Raw genomic sequence first — 20,125 nt, 5'->3', positions numbered from 1 at the left:
GCATTAACGTCAGGATGAACAAATGTGCATGTAGTTCTGAAAGCTGACTCTCAGGCTTGTAATCTCATTTTCAAAGAATGTGTTCGACCCCCATTTGAAGTTCTGACTGAATAGATATGACTGCCCACTAGGCCCGTAGCCAGGATTTTGATTCGGGAGGGGCTGGGATTTTTGGTTCGGGGGGAGGGCTGAGTCTGGGTGAGTGGGGGGGGTCTACCCTAGCAAACCTTTTGTATCGTTATCCCAATACCCCCATGCATGTGGGATATATTGAACATGTTGATCAGATCATGATATGAATAAACATAACAGTTTAAATAATAAATGTAAGGCTTTTTTGCAGATCACCCTGAGAATTTGGGGGGGGGGGGCTGAAGCCGATCATAATGTAATTTGATGTTTAATTGGCTTTTCCTTAATCTCTCCTTATTATCCAACATTTTCGCTTATCCAGCGTTCTGCTGGCCCGTTTATGTTGGATAAGTGAGACTCTACTGTACTTGTTTTCCTAAATTGTTTACTTGGAATTAATTCTGTCAAATTAAAATACACATACTTGGCAGGAATCTACTCCTCCTTCCAGGTACCCAGCACACAGCATTCCAGGAGTTATAGCCCCATTGTACACTTCTTTCCGATTGCAAGTGTCTGAGTCTATCAGCTTTACAGTTGCTTCCTGAAGAACATTGGGGGTTTGACCTGAGCAGAAACATTTCATTAATACCTCAGATTATGTGCTCTAGTCTCAACAAGAGACACAATGAATATTTAACATGTTCTTTAAAGTGCCCTTAGTTAGGCATACCTACACATTCCAATACTCTAAACCCAATCTCTTGAATCAGTGGAATGTATGTGAATGTTTAATTGCCCCACATCAATGAAGTCAAATAGTCATTTCTAATTGAGACTAGCAATTGGATTGAGGCCAATGTATTTCAGATGTGCAGAACAAAACAACATTTTAATAATACAAATATTAAATACTAGCATTTCCTAGCTACAACTCCAAGAGGCATGACTATTTGGCTTGGTCTAGCCTAACGAGATGCAATCATATAATTGAAAACATGTTTTAAATCATTAGATTACTTTATAGTTCTAAACAAATTATGACCAATGCCACAGGGGACAATATAGTTAAAATGGTATCTTAATTATCCCAAGATACGGTCTTAGGAATTTGATGGGAGTTGTAGTATCTATTTTAAAAAGTAATGCCACTGTCTGAAATTTGGGAGTGCTGCTATCATGTGTAGATAGTAGTGCTTACTTGTACATTTTTCTCAGAATTATAGCCAATGAACACTCACAATATGTACAACACATGTTCAAGGTTAGGCATGCACACAAGCCACTATGTGTGTTTTAGTATCTTCAGCAAATACATCAAATTTAACTTCCATATTTATTGCCATAAGGAATTAATTTAACATTGCAATTTCCTTGGTGAAAGATTCAGAGGGGTACAAATCTTTTGATAAAGTCAGGAAATTCCAAAGTTTATGGCTAGAGCTGGATTTTAACTCAAAATTTCCAGGGGCCTCTGCTTGGTCTTCTGCTACTAAATAAACAGCCTCTTCTTAGCCAATCAAAACAGCTAGACAAGGAAAATGGGAACTGCACTGCCTTCTGGAAAACGCCAGTAGTACCTCATTTGCCCCTTGTGTGGGCTAATTTTGTTCAGATTGATATAAAATCCAGGATCAAGGATTATGAGCAAGGATTTTGGATGAATGGAACTATGCACTTTATATGCTTTTAAACTTTTGTATACTGTATATTATGTGTTTAATGTTTTATATTAATCGTTTAATGGTTTATGTTTTTATTATTGGTTTTTATTGGCATTGAATTTTTGCCAGATTTGTGAGCCACCTTGAATCCCTTTGGGTGAGAAAAGCAGGGTAGACATTAAATACATAAATAAATAAATAAATAAATAAATGGGCCCATACACAATTGTCATCATCTCTTCTATGCTCGGTTTCTACAGCAGTTCTCGGTAGTCTGTTTCTCACTCTAATTCTGCTCTACCATCTGGCTACTCCTTGTTCAAGGTTCGCCATATGTAGAAACGGGGAAGGAGGTAGATAAGAGATGTACACACATTTAAATTTATTTTCAGCATAATCCAGAAACTAGTTTCATTAGCACAATAATGTCTCCTGTTTTTTTTTAAAAAAATCCTTACTTCCTCTCAGTTAGTCTTGCCATTAATGAAAGACATGAAATATTGTTTTTTTCCAAATGAACAGACATACCATCATTACTAACTGCTCCCCATCCTGTAATAACAGCATCTATATTGTATGGGAAAACATCTCTTGCATCTGGAAGGCAAACCTGACGAACAGCTGTTGTAAACTCCACACGTCTAGCTAGCTGCAAAACAGCAATATCATATTCATGGGCAGGGTATTTGTACTTTTCATGAACAATAATGGTCTTGACACGCCGTATCATTAGGGGAGGCTTTAAATAGGTTCCAAATGTCACAGTCCATTTACGGGGATCTCTTGCCCTGAAGAACAGGTAAGAGATCATGATGAAGTCACATTATTACTAAAATTATTCATATATGTATCTGACCAAAAAGAAAGAAAGATCTGGATACACCATCATTCAAGATATTCTCGGCAATCTGGATACACCATCATTTAATATTCTCAGTATTACCTGCTGGAAATCTAAAGACCAAATATGGCAGGTACAAGGATGCTATTTACAGAAGAGATTTTTAAACTAGGAGAAAGGTTTAGTATATACCTACAAAACATGATTCTCCAAACAAAGCTGTCACTTCGCATTAATCACTGAGGCAGATATGATGCTGGGAATACTATTTGAACTTCTAGGTTGGCAGAAGCTGGAGCTGACAGAGGGAGCTCACTCTGCTCCCTGGATTCGAACAGCTGACCTTTCGGTCAGCAAATTCAGTAGCTCAGCAGTTTAACCCACTGCGCCATCAAGGGTGCCTTTTGCCATATCCCATACTGGACCCCGATTTCTAAATTTCCACTCTGCCTCTTGTTTTTAAAACAAAAGTAGTCACATAATGCTGAGTGAAGAACCAGCAGTATGAGAAAATGGCTCCTTAACCCTTTTGTCATCTTTTGCTTTACTACACATCTTCCATGTGGGAGAAGACGAGTGTTGCAGGAAGGGATCTGCTCAGAATTGCAACCTTTCTTGCAGCTTTTTAGTAAAAAGACAAAAATGAGGGCCAGGAGTTTGGAACTTCATGTTTAGTTTGGCTCTAGAAGTTAGTTGTGATGCTACATCCTTTTCATTCCTCCTCCCTAAGATCTTGGTAAGCTACTCCCTGTCAAAATCAATGGTTGTGAGCCAATACTAACAATAGTCTAAATGGGGGCCTTTACACACTGCACAATTATAGCCCTGTGATATCACTTTAAGTGTCATGGCAACATCCTGTGGATTCCTAGGATTGGCAATGAGCATTTAGAACTCAGCCACAGAGTTTTAGTATCTCAAATGTTCATGCCCTGGACTCCATAAGATGTTGCCATAGCAGTTAAAGTGGGGTCATAGTACTATAATTGTGCATTATTAAATGGGCCTTGCTATACAATAACGTAACACATGCCCAAACAGAGTAATAAGAATTCTCTATGAACGTCAGAGAGTTGCATGTGCTTAATTTTATAGTTGATTGAATAGAACTCAAAAAGTGCATACATCTATTATTCCAAACAGACACTTACTCTCTAAAGCAGTGAGCTGCAGACAGAAGCCATGTGTTACTGATCAGTGTCGCACCACAACGATGAAGGTTCGCTCTCTGGAGACTGACCTGCCAGGGCCATTCTCCAGACCTTGAAATAGCTTGTCCTCCAGTTATTCTTGATGTGCCTGCTGATTTGTTGTATCGAAGCCCACAGACTATTAATGAGAGAGAGAGGGGGGAGGTTTAGGATTTCCAAAGTATATGATTTGAAGTATATAATCATAAAATCATATTGGGATAAAAAGATAAACATGTCAAATGACTGCAGTAGCTAGGGGTGTCCCTCCATGCATGGGCATATTCACATAGGGTGTCTGCTTTTTGATGATCTCCTTTGACCCTTTCAGTTATAACCAGAACCCATATATTTGTGTGGTCCATTCTTCTGGCATGTTTTGGCTTGTTTCTACCACCACATACAGGGGTGTTTTTAGGTTGCAAAGCAACCTAAGACAGACTGCCTTCTGCATTTCAATAGTTTCCAGTTTTCTAGAGTGGACTGGTCCCTAGCCTGTCAAGTCGGGAACACCTGTATTCATATATTCAAATAATCTTTCTCTGCTGTCCTGTTGTTTGGATTGCCCACCACAATTTCTATAAAGGAAAGCCAGTACAGCAAGGAGAGGTGAAACACTGACCAGCGTGCAATGTTATGTATGCAAAGATTCAACATACAAACATGAAATCTTTAAAGAAAAAAGAAACACCTTTAAAAATACAAATTTTCTATACAAAATGCCAATAAATTGAGGGAATAATCAAGTGGCCTAGATGCCTACCAAACATGGCAGCCAGGCCCTATGTCTTCCCCAAACCCTTGATTCCGCCACAATCGTAATTCAGGGATGAAACTATGTGGGGCTTTTTGTCTGTTTGTTTGTTTGTTTTTAAAGCAGGTTCTTCCCCCAAATGGTAGGCTTTGAAGGTGTCAGGCACCAACAAGTAGTGTTTTCACATGAAAATGAGAGAAAAGTTATGTGTTCCAACACAACTGGGATTGAGGTAAGAACATACTATTAAACCTGTATAAATTTAGCCTGAGAAGGTACACTAATCTGTATGAATTGCAAAGTAGTGAGAGCTCCAAATCTGTTGTTCTGATCAAAATGCTATCAAAAGTTGCAGCCAAGAAGAAGTCTAATGAGCTGTTGCTACTGTTCCTGCAAAATAGCTTATGTCGAAAAACAGTATTTGCAGACAGTATCAGTAGCAGCAACACTTCCTCGTACACTAGCTGCTGTATTTATTTATTTATTTATTTATTTTATTTAGAACATTTATATTCCGCCCTTCTCACCCCAAAGGGGACTCGGGGCAGAGCTGAAACTAGCAAGTAAGGTTGAATTCCAGCAAATGGTTCAGAATCTTCTTGAAAAGGGGTTATTCTGCCAGTGGAGTGACCAATATGAGCTCTTGAAACTTACAGTCATTGAGGATGGTTTCAGCTGTTTGTTGCTTTATATCTGGAAAGAAAGTAAATAAAGTTAGATATCACAATGACTTTATCTAGAGGAATAATTCATTTTTGATCAAGCTGCATTATCAGATTCATTATAAGAGCATTTTCTTTTGCTAACACAAATGTGGTTATGTATGATCAGTAACCTGAGAGGACGAGACTCTTTCACAATTTTTGTATTGGTTGAATAGCACCTTCTTGCCCTGTTTTTCTAACCATAATTATGTGTGTTGTTTTACAACTCTTCTCTAACTCTGGCATCATCCTTATTTATGGGTGTTTCCCAGTATATTTATTTCACTTGTTACCTCTTCACCATTGCCTCCATCATCTCTGTCCTTTCCTCCAACTTTAGTGCCAAAACATGTCTAGTATAGATATAAACTCACATTTTAAAAAGTCCTTATTTCTTTTTCAAAAAATGGATGGGAAGCAGTCTCTTCATTACAAATGTGCTTCACAAATGTGAGACACAGCAGTAGTGATGCAAAACTTCATGCCTCACCCTTTCAAGTGTTAAGAGTTTCATTCATGGGGGTTCGTGGTTGCAGAGACATAGTGATTTCAAATTGGGTCCAACTTTTTGAAATACTCGGTATACTGAATGCACCACATCTACACTGGATTACTACATTTGCAGATGAACAATTTATTTTGAAGCGTCTTACCGTTTACAGAATGAGTTCCTTGGAGGAGGAGCCTTAAGAAATAAAACAGTCTCAAAATATATTAACTATAAGGTCTACTAAAATATTGGGAGAACAATGTGATCTCTTATCAAAAGTTCTATGGCAGTGGTTCTCAACCTTCCCAATGCTGCAACACCTTAATACAGTTCCTAATGTTGTGGTAACCCCCAACTATAAAATTATTTTTGTTGCTACTTCATAACTGTAATTTTGCTACTGTTACAAATCGTAATGTAAATATCTGATATGCAAGATGTACTTTCATTCACTGGACCAAATTTAGCACAAATATTCAACATGCCCAAATTTGAACACTGGTGGAGTTTGGGGAAAATAGACGTTGACATTTAGGAGTTTTTAGTTTAGATTTAGTTTAGATTTATAGTTTACCTACAATCAAAGAGCATTCTGAACTCCACTAACAGTGGAATTGAACCAATCTTGGCACAGAACTCCCATAATCAACAGAAAATACTGGAAGGGTTTGGTTGATATTGACCTTGATTTTTGGAGTTGTAGTTCATCTACATCCAAAGAGCACTGTGGACTCAAACAATGATGGATCTGGACCAAATTTGGCACAAATACTCAATATGCCCAAATTTGAACACTGGTGGAGTTTGGGGGAAATACATGTTGACATTTGGGAGTTGTAGTTGGAATTTTAGTTCACCTACAATCAAAGAGCCTCCACCAACGATCGTACAGTAGAGTCTCACTTATCCAAGATAAATGGGTCGGCAGAACATTGGATAAGCGAAAATCTTGGATAATAAGGAGGGATTAAGAAAAAAGCCCATAAAAGTACATTATGATTTTACAAATTAAGCACCAAAACATCATGTTTTACAAGAAATTTACAGAAAAAGCAGTTCAGTACACAGTAATGTTATGTAGTAATTACGGTATTTATGAATTTAGCACCAAAACATTGCAACATTTACTACAAAAACAATGACTACTAAAAGGCAGACTGCCTTCGATAATACAGAAACTTGGATAAGTGAGACTCTACTGTATTGGGCCAAACTTCCCACACAGAACCCCTATGACCACTAAAAAATACTGGAGGGATTTGGAAGGAATTGAGGAGGGCACTGTGAACCCAAACAATGATGGATCTGGACCAAATTTGGGACAAATACCTGATATGCTGAAATTTGAATATGATGGGGTGGGGGGATTGATTTTGTCATTTGGGAGTTGTAGTTGCTGTGATTTATAGTTAATCTACAATCAAAGAGCACTCTGAACCCAGCCCACAATGGATCTGCACCAAACTTGGCACACTACCTACATGGCCAACATTGAATACTGGTGGGGTTGGGGGAGCTGCTTTTGAATTCTGGGAGTTGTAGTTCACCAACAGTCAGAGAGCACTCTGTACCAAACTGGTGATGAAACTAGTAAACCTACTACACATACCCAACATGCCAAACGTTGAATCCTGGTGTGGTTTCGAAGGGACTGACCTCAGAGGTTGGGAGTTATAGTTCACCCACATCAATAAGAGCACTGTGCACCCACCTGATGATTCTGGGCCAAACTTGGCACAAATACCCAATATGACCAACTTTGAATACTGGTGGGGTTTGGGGGAGGCATCCAGAGAACCCTGGGACCCCCACCAATGATGGATCTGAACCGAACATGGTGGGATTTGGGGGGATTGACCCATGATTTTGGGAGTTGTAGTTCACCCACATCTTTATGCATTTTCTAATTGGAGCATTAAGAAACAAAAGGAAAGACTGACTTTTTCTTAATAAATAGTGTTACAAATTATTTAAGCTGCTTCTGCTACTGCTCCTCCCCCTCATGCTGCTGGGCCACCTTTAGTTCCGGGAGCTTTTTCCCCTGCCTTGAAGGGACTCAACTGAGCCTCTTTCCAATCTCGTACATGCTCTCCCTCGCCCATGCGTTTGCACCACACTGCCATGCACTGAGCACACCTGTTCTCCCCTTCCCACTTAGAATCTCAGAAACAGCCCTCCTCTTGGCTGAGATACCACTCCAGAGGGAAGGTAACGGCACTTCATGCAGTCATGCCGGCCACATGACCTTGGAGGTGTCTACGGACAACGCCAGCTCTTCAGCTTAGAAATGGAGATGGGCACCAACCCCCAGAGTCAGACACGACTGGACTTAATGTCAAGGGAAAACCTTAACACATGAAGAATGTACAACTTTCAGTGCTAGTGCAAACTTGCATTTATCTCAAGAAAATTGTAATGGTAAGACAGGCTGAAGATGAATTGGAAATAACAACATGCTGAAAATAATGCCTAAGAGCCAGAAGAGTGAAGCAATGTCTACTATAAAAGTACAAAGAATGGGCAATTGCCTTTTCAACCACCTAGAAGCTGTAACTGCTATGTATGTACAGGAGGAGGAGGAACTGGACCAATAAAACAGTATTTATGCACCGGCAACTAATCCCCAGAAGGTGGTGCTCTGTATTATAAACAGTCTTATTTGGAGCATATACAAATTCTTCACTTTTGGTTTAAGTTTGCCATTCCAAATATTTAGGTCAGTTAATAATATTAAAATATTACAGCATTGGAAGAATAGCATAACACAGCAATTAGCATTAAAATTTCATTATTTACAAATTTGCCAGGTTCTAAGGTCGAAAATATTTCTGCAGCACCTCAAGTGGGGAAACCAATTCATAGAATCATAGAATCATAGAATCATAGAATAGTAGAGTTGGAAGAGACCTCAAGGGCCATCTAGTCCAACCCCCCGCTAAGAAGCAGGAAATCGCATTCAAAACACCCCCGACAGATGGCCATCCAGCCTCTGCTTAAAAGCCTCCAAAGAAGGAGCCTCCACCACGGCCCGGGGGAGAGAGTTCCACTGCCGAACAGCCCTCACAGTGAGGAAGTTCTTCCTGATGTTCAGGTGGAATCTCCTTTCCTGTAGTTTGAAGCCATTGTTCCGTGTCCTAGTCTGCAGGGCAGCAGAAAATAAGCTTGCTCCCTCCTCCCTATGACTTCCCCTCACATATTTGTACATGGCTATCATGTCTCCTCTCAGCCTTCTCTTCTGCAGGCTAAACATGCCCAGCTCTTTAAGCCTCTCCTCATAGGGCTTGTTCTCCAGACCCTTAATCATTTTAGTTGCCCTCCTCTGGACGCTTTCCAGCTTGTCAGCATCTCCCTTCATCTGCGGTGCCCAAAACTGGACACAGTATTCCAGGTGTGGTCTGACCAAGGCAGAATAGAGGGGGAGCATGACTTCCCTGGATCTAGACGTTATTCCCCTATTGATGCAGGCCAAAATCCCATTGGCTTTTTTAGCTGCCGCATCACATTGTAGGCTCATGTTTAACTTGTTGTCCACGAGGACTCCAAGATCTTTTTCGCACACACTGCTGTCAAGCCAGGCGTCCCCCATTCTGTATCTTTGATTTCCATTTTTTCTGCCGAAGTGAAGTATCTTGCATTTGTCCCTGTTGAACTTCATTTTGTTAGTTTTGGCCCATCTCTCTAGTCTGTCAAGATCGTTTTGAATTCTGCTCCTGTCTTCTGGAGTGTTAGCTATCCTTCCCAGTTTTGTGTCGTCTGCAAACTTGATGATCGTGCCTTCTAACCCTTCGTCTAAGTCGTTAATAAAGATGTTGAACAGAACCGGGCCCAGGACGGAGCCCTGCGGCACTCCACTTGTCACTTCTTTCCATGATGAAGACGACGCATTGGTGAGCACCCTTTGGGTTCGTTCGCTTAGCCAATTACAGATCCACCTAACCGTAGTTTTGTCTAGCCCACATTTTACTAGTTTGTTTGCCAGAAGGTCGTGGGGGACTTTGTCGAAGGCCTTACTGAAATCTAGATATGCTACATCCACGGCATTCCCTGTATCGACCCAACTCGTAACTCTATCGAAAAAAGAGATCAGGTTAGTCTGGCATGACTTGTTTTTGGTAAATCCGTGTTGACTATTAGCAATGACCGCATTTGTTTCTAAGTGTTTGCAGACCACTTCCTTAATGATCTTTTCCAGAATCTTGCCTGGTATTGATGTGAGGCTGACCGGACGGTAATTGTTTGGGTCGTTCTTTTTTCCCTTCTTGAAGATAGGGACCACATTCGCCCTCCTCCAATCTGCTGGGACTTCTCCTGTTCTCCAAGAACTCTCGAAGATGATTGCCAGTGGTTCTGAAATAACTTCCGCTAGTTCCTTCAATACTCTTGGATGTAGCTGATCTGGCCCTGGGGACTTGAATTCGTTTAGAGTGGCCAGGTGTTCCTGGACAACTTGTTTCCCTATTTGGGGTTGGATTTCCCCCAATCCTTCGTCCATTCCATGTTGCTGAGGTTGAAGATGGCTTTCTTTTTGTGAGAAGACCGAGGCAAAGAAGGCATTAAGCAGTTCTGCCTTTTCCCTATCCCCTGTCACCATCACCCCATCTAGTCCTTGCAGTGGCCCTATCGCCTCCTTTTTCTTCCTTTTTCTACCAACATAAGCAAAAAAACCTTTTTTGTTGTTTTTTATGTCCCTGGCAAGCCTGAGCTCATTTTGCGCTTTAGCCTTGTGAACCTTTTCCCTACAGGAGTTGGCTATACGTTTGAATTCTTCTTTGGTGATTTCTCCCCTTTTCCACTTCTTGTGCATGTCACTTTTGAGCTTTAGCTCAGTTAGAAGTTCTTTGGACATCCATTCTGGCTTCTTTGCACTTGTCTTATTTTTCTTCTTTGTTGGCACTGTTTGCATTTGCGCCTTGAGTATTTCACTTTTGAAAAACTCCCATCCATCCTTAACTCCCTTGTTTTTTAATATCGGCGTCCATGGAATGCCGCTCAGTAATTCCTTCATTTTTTGGAAGTCAGCTCTCTTAAAGTCCAGAATGCGTGTTTGACTTGTCTTAGTTTCAGCATTCCTTTGTATTGCAAACTGCAGGAGCACATGGTCACTTGCCCCTAAGGATCCAACCACTTCAACTGTATTGATCAGGTCTTCCACATTTGTTAAGATTAGATCAAGAGTTGCTGATCCCCTTGTTGCCTCTTCTACCTTCTGGACCATAAAATTATCTGCAAGGCAAGTGAGGAATTTGTTGGACTTTGTACTCTTGGCTGAGTTTGTTTTCCAGCAGATATCGGGATAATTGAAATCGCCCATGACTACTATATCTCTTCTTTGTGCCTGTTTGGTCAGCTGTTGACAGAAGGCTTCATCAAGTCCTTCATCCTGACTCGGAGGTCTGTAGTAGACACCCACGACAAGATCTTTTTGAGTCCCGGTTCCCTTGATTCTTATCCAGATGCTTTCAAGCTGGTTTCCCGGATTACAGTCTCGCATTTCTTCTGCAACGTAACTGTTTTTGACATATAAAGCTACTCCCCCTCCTCTCCCCTTTGTTCTATTTATGTGAAAGAGGTTATAGCCCTCAATGGTTAAATTCCAGTGATGGGAGTCATCCCACCAGGTTTCAGTGATGCCTATGACATCGTATGTGTGGTGCTGTGCTAGGAGTTGGAGTTCGTCTTGCTTATTTCCCATGCTCTGAGCATTAGTGTAAAGACATGTAAGCCCCTGTGACCTCCCCTCGAACTGTTTATTTGGGATTATTGTGCTCTCTGTACTTGGTCCTTGCTGTGTTTGTGCAGCCCTCCGTTTAGCCTTACGGCGGTTCCCTGTGGTCGTGGGTAATATAGTGTTCGCCAGGCTGTTGTTCCCCTCCCCCAGTGGATTTAGTTTAAAGTGCGCCTGATGAGGTTTGTGAGTCTGTGTGCAAAAAGATGTTTTCCTACTTGTGTGAGATGCACCCCATCGCTTGCCAGTAGTCCATCCTCTTGGAAGAGTAGACCATGGTCAAGGAAGCCAAAATGCTCCTCTTGACACCATTTTCTGAGCCAGTTATTGACCTGTACTATTTTTCCGGCCCTTGTAGAGCCATGTCCTACAACGGGGAGGAGGGATGAAAAGATCACATGTACATTATACAGTTTTAGCTTTGTTCCCAGAGCTCGAAAATCATTTGTGATCTTTTGAAAAGTATGCCTAGCGGTGTCATTGGTACCTACATGAATCAACATAAGGTGGGGAGGGTGATGGGGCTTTAGGAGCCTGCTGAGCCTCTGAGTGATATGGTGTATTTTTGCCCCCGGGAGGCAGCATGTTTCTCGAGCCATCCCATCCGGTCTGGAAATGATGGCTTCCGTTCCTCTAAGGAGGGAGTCACCTACTACCAAGACCTGTTTCCTTTGAGGATTGACAGGGTCCCTTTTGTGCAAGACAGTGTGTATGTCCCCTGAAGAGTGTTTCTGTTGAAGTGAATCATGTAGGTGTAAAGTGTTGTCCTCCTCCTCAACATCCCCAGTGCATTCATCAATGACAATCCATTGAGATACATCCGAGAGCCCATTACTCTCCCAAGGATGTTCCTGTTGCTCCTGGTCTATGATTGGGGATGGAGCATTTGCATGATTACATAAGTGTGACTGTGGTGATGCACTGTCCCTGTCAGGGCTATCCCCTGCGCATTGATCCAGGATGGTCCTCTGAGTGGTATCTAAGAAACTGTGGTCCTCCACAAGATGTGTTTCCTGATTGTATGTTAATGATGTAAGAATTTCAAATCTGTTGTGTAAATGCAGCTGAGCAGAGGAGTTCTGTGGAGGCTGCCTGGTCCTGCGTCTCCTTCTATGGTTGACCTCCTTCCAAGCCTGAGGGTTGTCTACCTTTGAGTTGATCTCCCCATAAGGTTCCTGATCATGGTCTTGGTGGTGTTGGTGTGATGCAGGCTGCTGATCTACAGCAGCGTGTTGTGCAGTGTCCAAGAAGAGCTCGAGTGCCTGAATGTCCTTAAGGGTCTTAATACGGTGCTCGAGCTGTTGGATCCTCTGCTCCATCAGAGTCATCTGTTTGCATTTGGAGCAGATGTAGTTGTCTAGTTTTTGTGTGAAAAAGCGGAACATGCCACAGCTGGTGCATGTGATGGGAATGTTTTGCTTTTGTTGCATCTCTTGGTGAGCGTGGTGGCCAAGTGGGATCTTTGTACAGTTAATGTGCAGACTGCAACAAACCACGTCTTTATGTGCAGACTGCAACAAACCACGTCTTTGTGTATTTGTTTATGTTGCTTTGTTTCCTGTATGTACTGCAAAGGATAGTTAGTAAAGGTGCCTTTAGACTTTGACCACAGGAGCCAAGCCCAAACTCAGTTTCAAATCTTAGCCAAATCTTAGCCAAATCCTACCTGAAGCCAGGGAGCAAAAATGTCCTCCTGCTTCCTCTGCTTCTGCGAGAACCAACTGCCCTTCTGGGATCAGGCTCTGGCAGAAACTCACACTGGCAAATAAAGCTTTCCCAGAAACTCAATTAACAGGGGACAATGCCTGCTGTCAATCAACTTAAGTACCTGGCTCTCTTTCAACACAACAGTCACACAACAGTTAGACTTTGACCACAGGAGCCAAGCCCAAACTCAGTTTAAAATCTTAGCCAAATCTTAGCCAAATCCTACCTGAAGCCAGGGAGCAAAAATGTCCTCCTGCTTCCTCTGCTTCTGCGAGAACCAACTGCCCTTCTGGGATCAGGCTCTGGCAGAAACTCACACTGGCAAATAAAGCTTTCCCAGAAACTCAATTAACAGGGGACAATGCCTGCTGTCAATCAACTTAAGTACCTGGCTCTCTTTCAACACAACAGTCACACAACAGTTAGACTTTGACCACAGGAGCCAAGCCCAAACTCAGTTTAAAATCTTAGCCAAATCTTAGCCAAATCCTACCTGAAGCCAGGGAGCAAAAATGTCCTCCTGCTTCCTCTGCTTCTGCGAGAACCAACTGCCCTTCTGGGATCAGGCTCTGGCAGAAACTCACACTGGCAAATAAAGCATTCCCAGAAACTCAATTAACAGGGGACAATGCCTGCTGTCAATCAACTTAAGTACCTGGCTCTCTTTCAACACAACAGTCACACAACAGTTAGACTTTGACCACAGGAGCCAAGCCCAAACTCAGTTTAAAATCTTAGCCAAATCTTAGCCAAATCCTACCTGAAGCCAGGGAGCAAAAATGTCCTCCTGCTTCCTCTGCTTCTGCGAGAACCAATTCTGTTTCTATGTTAAACCCAAATCTGAAATCAGATCGAAATAGATCCGAATACAGGCAGTTTGCACATTATGAACAAGATAGGTTATGTAGGTTTATTCTTAAGCTGATTTAGTATGTAAATCAGAATGGGTAAAATTTTTAAGTGTAAAGCTTACCAATGTATATTTTTAAAGTTTTGCATAGCACAGCAGTTAACACCTATGTAATGTTTTTTTTTTATCTCTCCCTATGACAGCTGGATTTTGAAAATTTTTGATTGTTGTAGAAACAAGAATTGGTGACCAAACTTCAGTTGAGACGCCTTTTCCCCATGATAACTCTTCCAGGAATGAATTTCCCTTCCTAGAGGTAGATTTCCTCTCATTTCTTGTTGTCTCACCCCTGTTTATAACTAGAGGTCAGATGTCAGTAACTCAGAGACAACCTGTAATCCATATTACCTAAAAAGATCTCGAGGTACATGCTAACTTCTCATTGATTGCCCACCTCCAAACTCTTTGGTTTTTATTCTCTTTTTATTCAAGCACTGAAATCCAGCGAATCAAAATGCTCTGGACAAATCCATTGGAGGTACAACAATAGAAGACAAATTACTGCAAATAACGCAGTATTTCATCCTTGAACTGCTTAACAAATAAATTACAGTCAGACTGTAAGGATGAGCAACTTGTGGCCCTCCAGATGCTGTTAAATAGTAACTCCCATTGTCCATTCTATATTAGTCAGAATGAATGAGAACTGTGGCCTAGCAACAACAGGAGGATCACACATTGTCCATTTCCTCTTTTACGTGATTTTGAGAGTTGCTACAGAAAACTGTTTCAAACTTAGCTCATTGCTAAACACCAAAAGCTCTTATTTACAACTGCGAAGAAGGTACAAGCACTTAAGAAGAGAAAGGCAAGATGGTCTAAAACGTTGGCAATTTCAGATATACAAATGGTAGTCACTGCAGGCTAATGACTCCCATGTCATTGGGACAATGAATCTGCACTGGCTTTCAGTTTCAACTTCAAGTAATTACCTATTTTGGATGTAGAATTTATTCCTCTGGATAGCCTCTATAAGAGAGCCAGTGTATTGTAGTGGTTTGAATAGTGAGTTATGATTCTAGAGACCAGGGTTCAAGTTCCTGCTCAGCCTTGGAAACCCACTGGATGTCCTTGAGTGAGACACAGACTCTCAGCCCCAGAAACCCCATCAAAGGGCTGTCTTAGGGTTGTCATCAATTAAACATGACTTAACAGCACAGCAACAGCAACAAGCCCTATGAGGAGCGGCTTAAAGAGCTGGGCATGTTTAGCCTGCAGAAGAGAAGGCTGAGAGGAGACATGATAGCCATGTACAAATATGTGAAGGGAAGTCATAGGGAAGAGGGAGCAAGCTTGTTTTCTGCTGCCCTGCAGACTAGGACACGGAACAATGGCTTCAAACTACAGGAAAGGAGATTCCACCTGAACATCAGGAAGAACTTCCTCACTGTGAGAGCTGTTCGACAGTGGAACTCTCTCCCCGGGGCCGTGGTGGAGGCTCCTTCCTTGGAGGCTTTTAAGCAGAGGCTGGATGGCCATCTGTCGGGGGTGCTTTGAATGCGATTTCCTGCTTCTTAGCAGGGGGTTGGACTAGATGGCCCATGTGGTCTCTTCCAACTCTACTATTCTATGATTCTATGAACAACAACTTCTATAAACATCAAATTAAAACTCGGGGCAGATGCACCATGGAAGCCACCAGCTATCTTTGGGTAAATGTATTTACAGGTGATCATGGAACAACCCCTCTTTGAGTTGGAAACACATGCTTCCAGGATTCCTAGTCTTAAAAGCACTCAAAAATTTTGAAAGGTGCTCAGAACCAGCAGTTTCCTTTTGACAACCAAAATGATTTTCTCTATTCTTCTCTATTATTTTATAATAGGAATAATTTAGGAAAGATTATACTTCCGCTTTGCTTTCTTCTCTGCACTACTTTACATATACTTATTATTATAAATCCCTCCCTGAGGGGTAATCTAAAAGTATGTCACTCACTGTGTACCACTTCATTCTTGTTTTTCTTTTCACTAATTTGTCAGTCATCACCATTTGTTACTTTGCTTATTTCTTAAGTCAATCCTGTGCTCAGTTTGCATATGAGTGAAAGAAGAGCAGGGCCTAGACAACATTAATTACAGATAAGGTAACCTATGGGAATGTTACGCACTGCAACTAATTGTTAATTATTATCCACATTTGACAGCTACTTAAAAGAGCAGATTAGGACATGTAGAGAGTTCCATCTAGCAAATGGAGTTAGGATATGGACAGATTCATAAGGTACAAGTCTAAGTTATATGTTCATTGTGATGTCCTATCCACATAATAATAATAATAATAAATGTGTCATTTATTTATTTATTTACAGTATTTATATTCTGCCCTTCTCACCCCGAAGTGGACTCAGGGCGGATCACATTACACATATAAGGCAAACATTCAATGCCTTAACATAGAACTAAGACAAGACAAACACGGGGCTCCGAGCTGGCCTCGAACTCATGACCTCTTGGTCAGAGTGATTTGTTGCAGCTGGTTGCTCAACAGCCTGCGCCACAGCCCGGTCATGTCAGGAGCAAACTGAGGGTACAGTTATAATGCATTTTAAAACATTCACAAACAACATCAAAAAATTTGACATTATACTAGATTTCCCTTGATCAGAAGCTGACCACTTGGAGTGCCTCCTGTATCGCTGAGAGAAGGTCCTCCACCATGCATGTGGCAGGGCTCAGGCCGCACTTTAGCAAATGGCCTGTGGTCTGCTCCTCTCCACATTGTGGATTCCACTTTGTAGCCCATTTCTTAAGATTAGCTCTGCATCTCGTGGTGCAAGAGTGCAGTCTGTTCAGCGCCTTCCAAATCGCCCAATTTTCTGTGTGCCCAGGAGGGAGTTTTTCATCCAATATCAGCCATGGATTGAGGTTCTAGGTTTTAACCTGCCGTTTTTGGACTCTCACTTGCTGAGGTGTTCCTGCAAGTGTCTCTGTGGCTCTTAGGAAACTATTTCTTATTTTATTTTTATTTTGTGCACAATTTTTTTTTAAAAAAGGAAACTATTTCTTGATTTGAGGCATTGGCCGGAGATGTCAATGCCTTGGTCCTTTCATTGCTGGCTGCTACTTCCCGACAGATTTCAGGTGTTGCAATATAGGCTAAACAGTGTAATTTCTCCAGTGGTATAGGGCATAGACATTCTGTGATAATGCGGCATTTTTCATTAAGAGCCACATCCACTGTTTTAATGTGGTGAGATGTATTCCACACTGCAGAGGCGTATTCAGCAGCAGAGTTGCAAAGTGTAAGAGCGGATGTCTTCACTATGCCTGGTTGTGATCCCCAGGTTGTGCCAGTCAGCTTTCGTATGATATTATTTCTAGCACCCACTTTTTGCTTGATATTCAAGCAGTTCTTCTCATAAGTCAGAGCACGGTCCAGAGTAACTCTCAGGTATTTTGGTGTGCTGCAATGCTCCTTCCCAGGTAATCCCCAGGGCTCAAGTTGCTTATCTTTTCTTAAGATTAAAAGCACATATCTGAATTGTAGATGGATTAGGAATTAGCAGGTTTTCCCTGTAATAGGCAGTAAGAGCACCTAAAGCTTCAGAGAGCTTCTGTTCAACCATTTCAAAGCTCCCTGTCTGGGCAGTGATAGTACAATCATCAGCATAGATTAAACTCTCTACCCTTCTGGCAGTGACTGATCATATGTGTAAATGTTAAACATTGATGGAGCAAGCACACTCCCCTGAGGCAGGCTGTTCTGTTTTCACCATCTGTGTCTCTGATCCTGGAACTCAACAAAAAAGCTCTTGTTTTGTAGCAGATTTCCTATGAAGCGAGTGAGGTGGTAGTCCTTTGTGATATTGTAAACTTTTCTCACGAGAAGGCGATGATTTGCAGTATCATATGCTGCTGACATGTCTATGAAGACAGTTCCTGTAATCTGCTGCCTTTCAAAACCACCTTCTATGTGCTGAGTTAGGTTCAAAACTTGTGATACGCAACTTTTGCCTTTCCTGAAACCAGCTTGCTGTGGAAGGATACATGGATCTATTTTTTTCTATAATTCTATGCAAAATAAAGCTGATAACAGAAGTACAAGATATAGGCAGGAGTGGCCAGAAGGCATGAAGGCTGTTCAGACAATTGAGCAATGACCCTTCACAAACTAATACCCATGCCAACATAAAGGGAGATCAGATAGAGCATCAACTTCTGTTGAATGGAAAACCCAACCTTGCCACCAAACAAGGAAGGAAACCAATAGTCAAGACAACCAGATTATGAGAACAGCAACCTTTATAAACCTTTTACACCTACTGAATTGGACATGACCCTCAATATATGCAAAAATGGCAAAGCAGCTGATCTAGATGACCTACGGATTGAACAAATTAAGAACTTTGGTTCAAAAGAAAGGTGCTGGCTGCTGAAACTGATGAACAACTGCATTGCATCCTGTCAGATTCCCAAAATCTGGAGGAAAGCAAGAGTCATAGCTATTTTGAAACCAGACCGTAATGATCCAAAAAGCTACAGACCAATCTCCTTGTTGGGCCATCTAATGGAGCGGTTTTTTGGCATTGTATATTTCTGCCGCTTCTGTGACTGTTCATTTGTATTTTGATTCTGTAGCCCACTTGTCGATGGATGTCCAGATTCAGCAGCATCCACCGTGGTCCTTTTTATCCTGGGTGACGACCGAGCCAGTATAGACTTCGTTTTGGTTTGATTATCCATAATGCTAATAGATTAGGTGCTCTTAGTTCTACTCCTCATCTGAGACCTCTCTGGCTTGGTTGGACCTGCCAGTAGTTACACTACCGCCAGCACAGCTCTCAGTCATTATCAGAGCAGTTAAGCCCCCCCCCCCCACCACCACCACGACAAGGTGGCACCTACGGGGGCAGACTGTGCAAGGAAACCGACGAAACCATTGATCATATCCTCAGCTGCTGTAAGAAAATCGCACAGACAAACTACAAACAGAGGCACAACTATGTGGCCCAAATGATTCATTGGAACTTATGCCTCAAGTACCACCTCCCAGCAGTAAAGAACTGGTGGGATCACAAACCTGCAAAAGTATTGGAAAATGAGCACACAAAGATACTGTGGGACTTTCGAATCCAGACTGACAAAGTTCTGGAACACAACACCCCAGACATCACAGTTGTGGAAAAGAAAACGGTTTGGATCATTGATGTTGCCATCCTAGGTGACAGTTGCATTGACGAAAAACAACAGGAAAAACTCAGCCACTATCAGGACCTCAAGACTGAACTTCAAAGACTCTGGCAGAAACCAGTACAGGTGGTCCCAGTGGTGATGGGCACACTGGGTGCCATGCCAAAAGATCTCAGCCGGCATTTGGAAACAATAGACATTGACAAAATTACGATCTGCCAACTGCAAAAGACCACCCTACTGGGATCTGCGCACATCATCCAAAAATACATCACACAGTCCTAGACACTTGGGAAGTGTTTGACTTGTGATTTTGTGATACGAAATCCAGCATATCTATCTTGTTTGCTGTGTCATACAATAAAATAATAATAATAATAATAATAATGTTTTTTATTTGTTACCCATCTCACATGGTTAAAATACAGAGATAAAATATAATACTATTAAATGCATATATTAAAACATACAGAACAAAGACAGTGAGGACACCATATAATTTCCAGCAGCTGTTGGGAGCACGTCCCACTACCTTCAACTACCATTCTGCTGGATATTGAATGGGAGGGAGGCGGCCAGCCAGACACAGCTACATCATATCTTAGGTATTACATCTTATTTATCTCATGTAGATTGTAGGCCTGGGGGCAAATTAACCTTAAGCAGTTCTGAGTGCCTTTGTAAATAAAAAATGATATGAGCATCAATCTATTTGTTTATTCTTGTATGTATTTAAATACAGTATTCCCGCCCCACCCACATATTTGATATTATGGGTTCACTTATCTGTGCTCACCTCCCCCCCCCCCCCCCCAGCCAATATTTTTAGATAGGTCTTCTGGTGCAATTCTATGGTATGCTTCTGGTCCATGTATAGTCAAAATACATCCATGGGTATTAATGGGGACGGTCTTGAAATGTATTCCCTGTGGATAA

At 41.7% G+C, this 20,125-nt stretch overlaps 1 protein-coding gene across 1 annotated transcript in view; it reads right to left on the bottom strand.

Moving 5' to 3' along the window:
* Positions 1-20,125, bottom strand: part of LOC134292527 (transmembrane protease serine 11C-like) — an 87,308-nt gene that overhangs the window by 3,860 nt on the left and 63,323 nt on the right. The window contains exons 6-9 of the mRNA XM_062957748.1: positions 5,176-5,214; positions 3,729-3,906; positions 2,265-2,524; positions 557-699 (exon numbers count right to left, since the gene is read on the bottom strand). Coding sequence (XP_062813818.1) covers positions 557-699; positions 2,265-2,524; positions 3,729-3,906; positions 5,176-5,214 — 620 coding nt within the window. The remainder of the gene's footprint in view (positions 1-556; positions 700-2,264; positions 2,525-3,728; positions 3,907-5,175; positions 5,215-20,125) is intronic.

The sequence above is a fragment of the Anolis carolinensis genome, chromosome 6 (genome assembly GCF_035594765.1).
Source record: "Anolis carolinensis isolate JA03-04 chromosome 6, rAnoCar3.1.pri, whole genome shotgun sequence".
In the NCBI taxonomy this organism is placed as follows: Eukaryota; Metazoa; Chordata; class Lepidosauria; order Squamata; family Dactyloidae; genus Anolis; species Anolis carolinensis.
The sequence above is the reverse complement of the archived record's forward strand: the minus strand, read 5'-3'. Positions and strand labels throughout refer to the sequence as shown.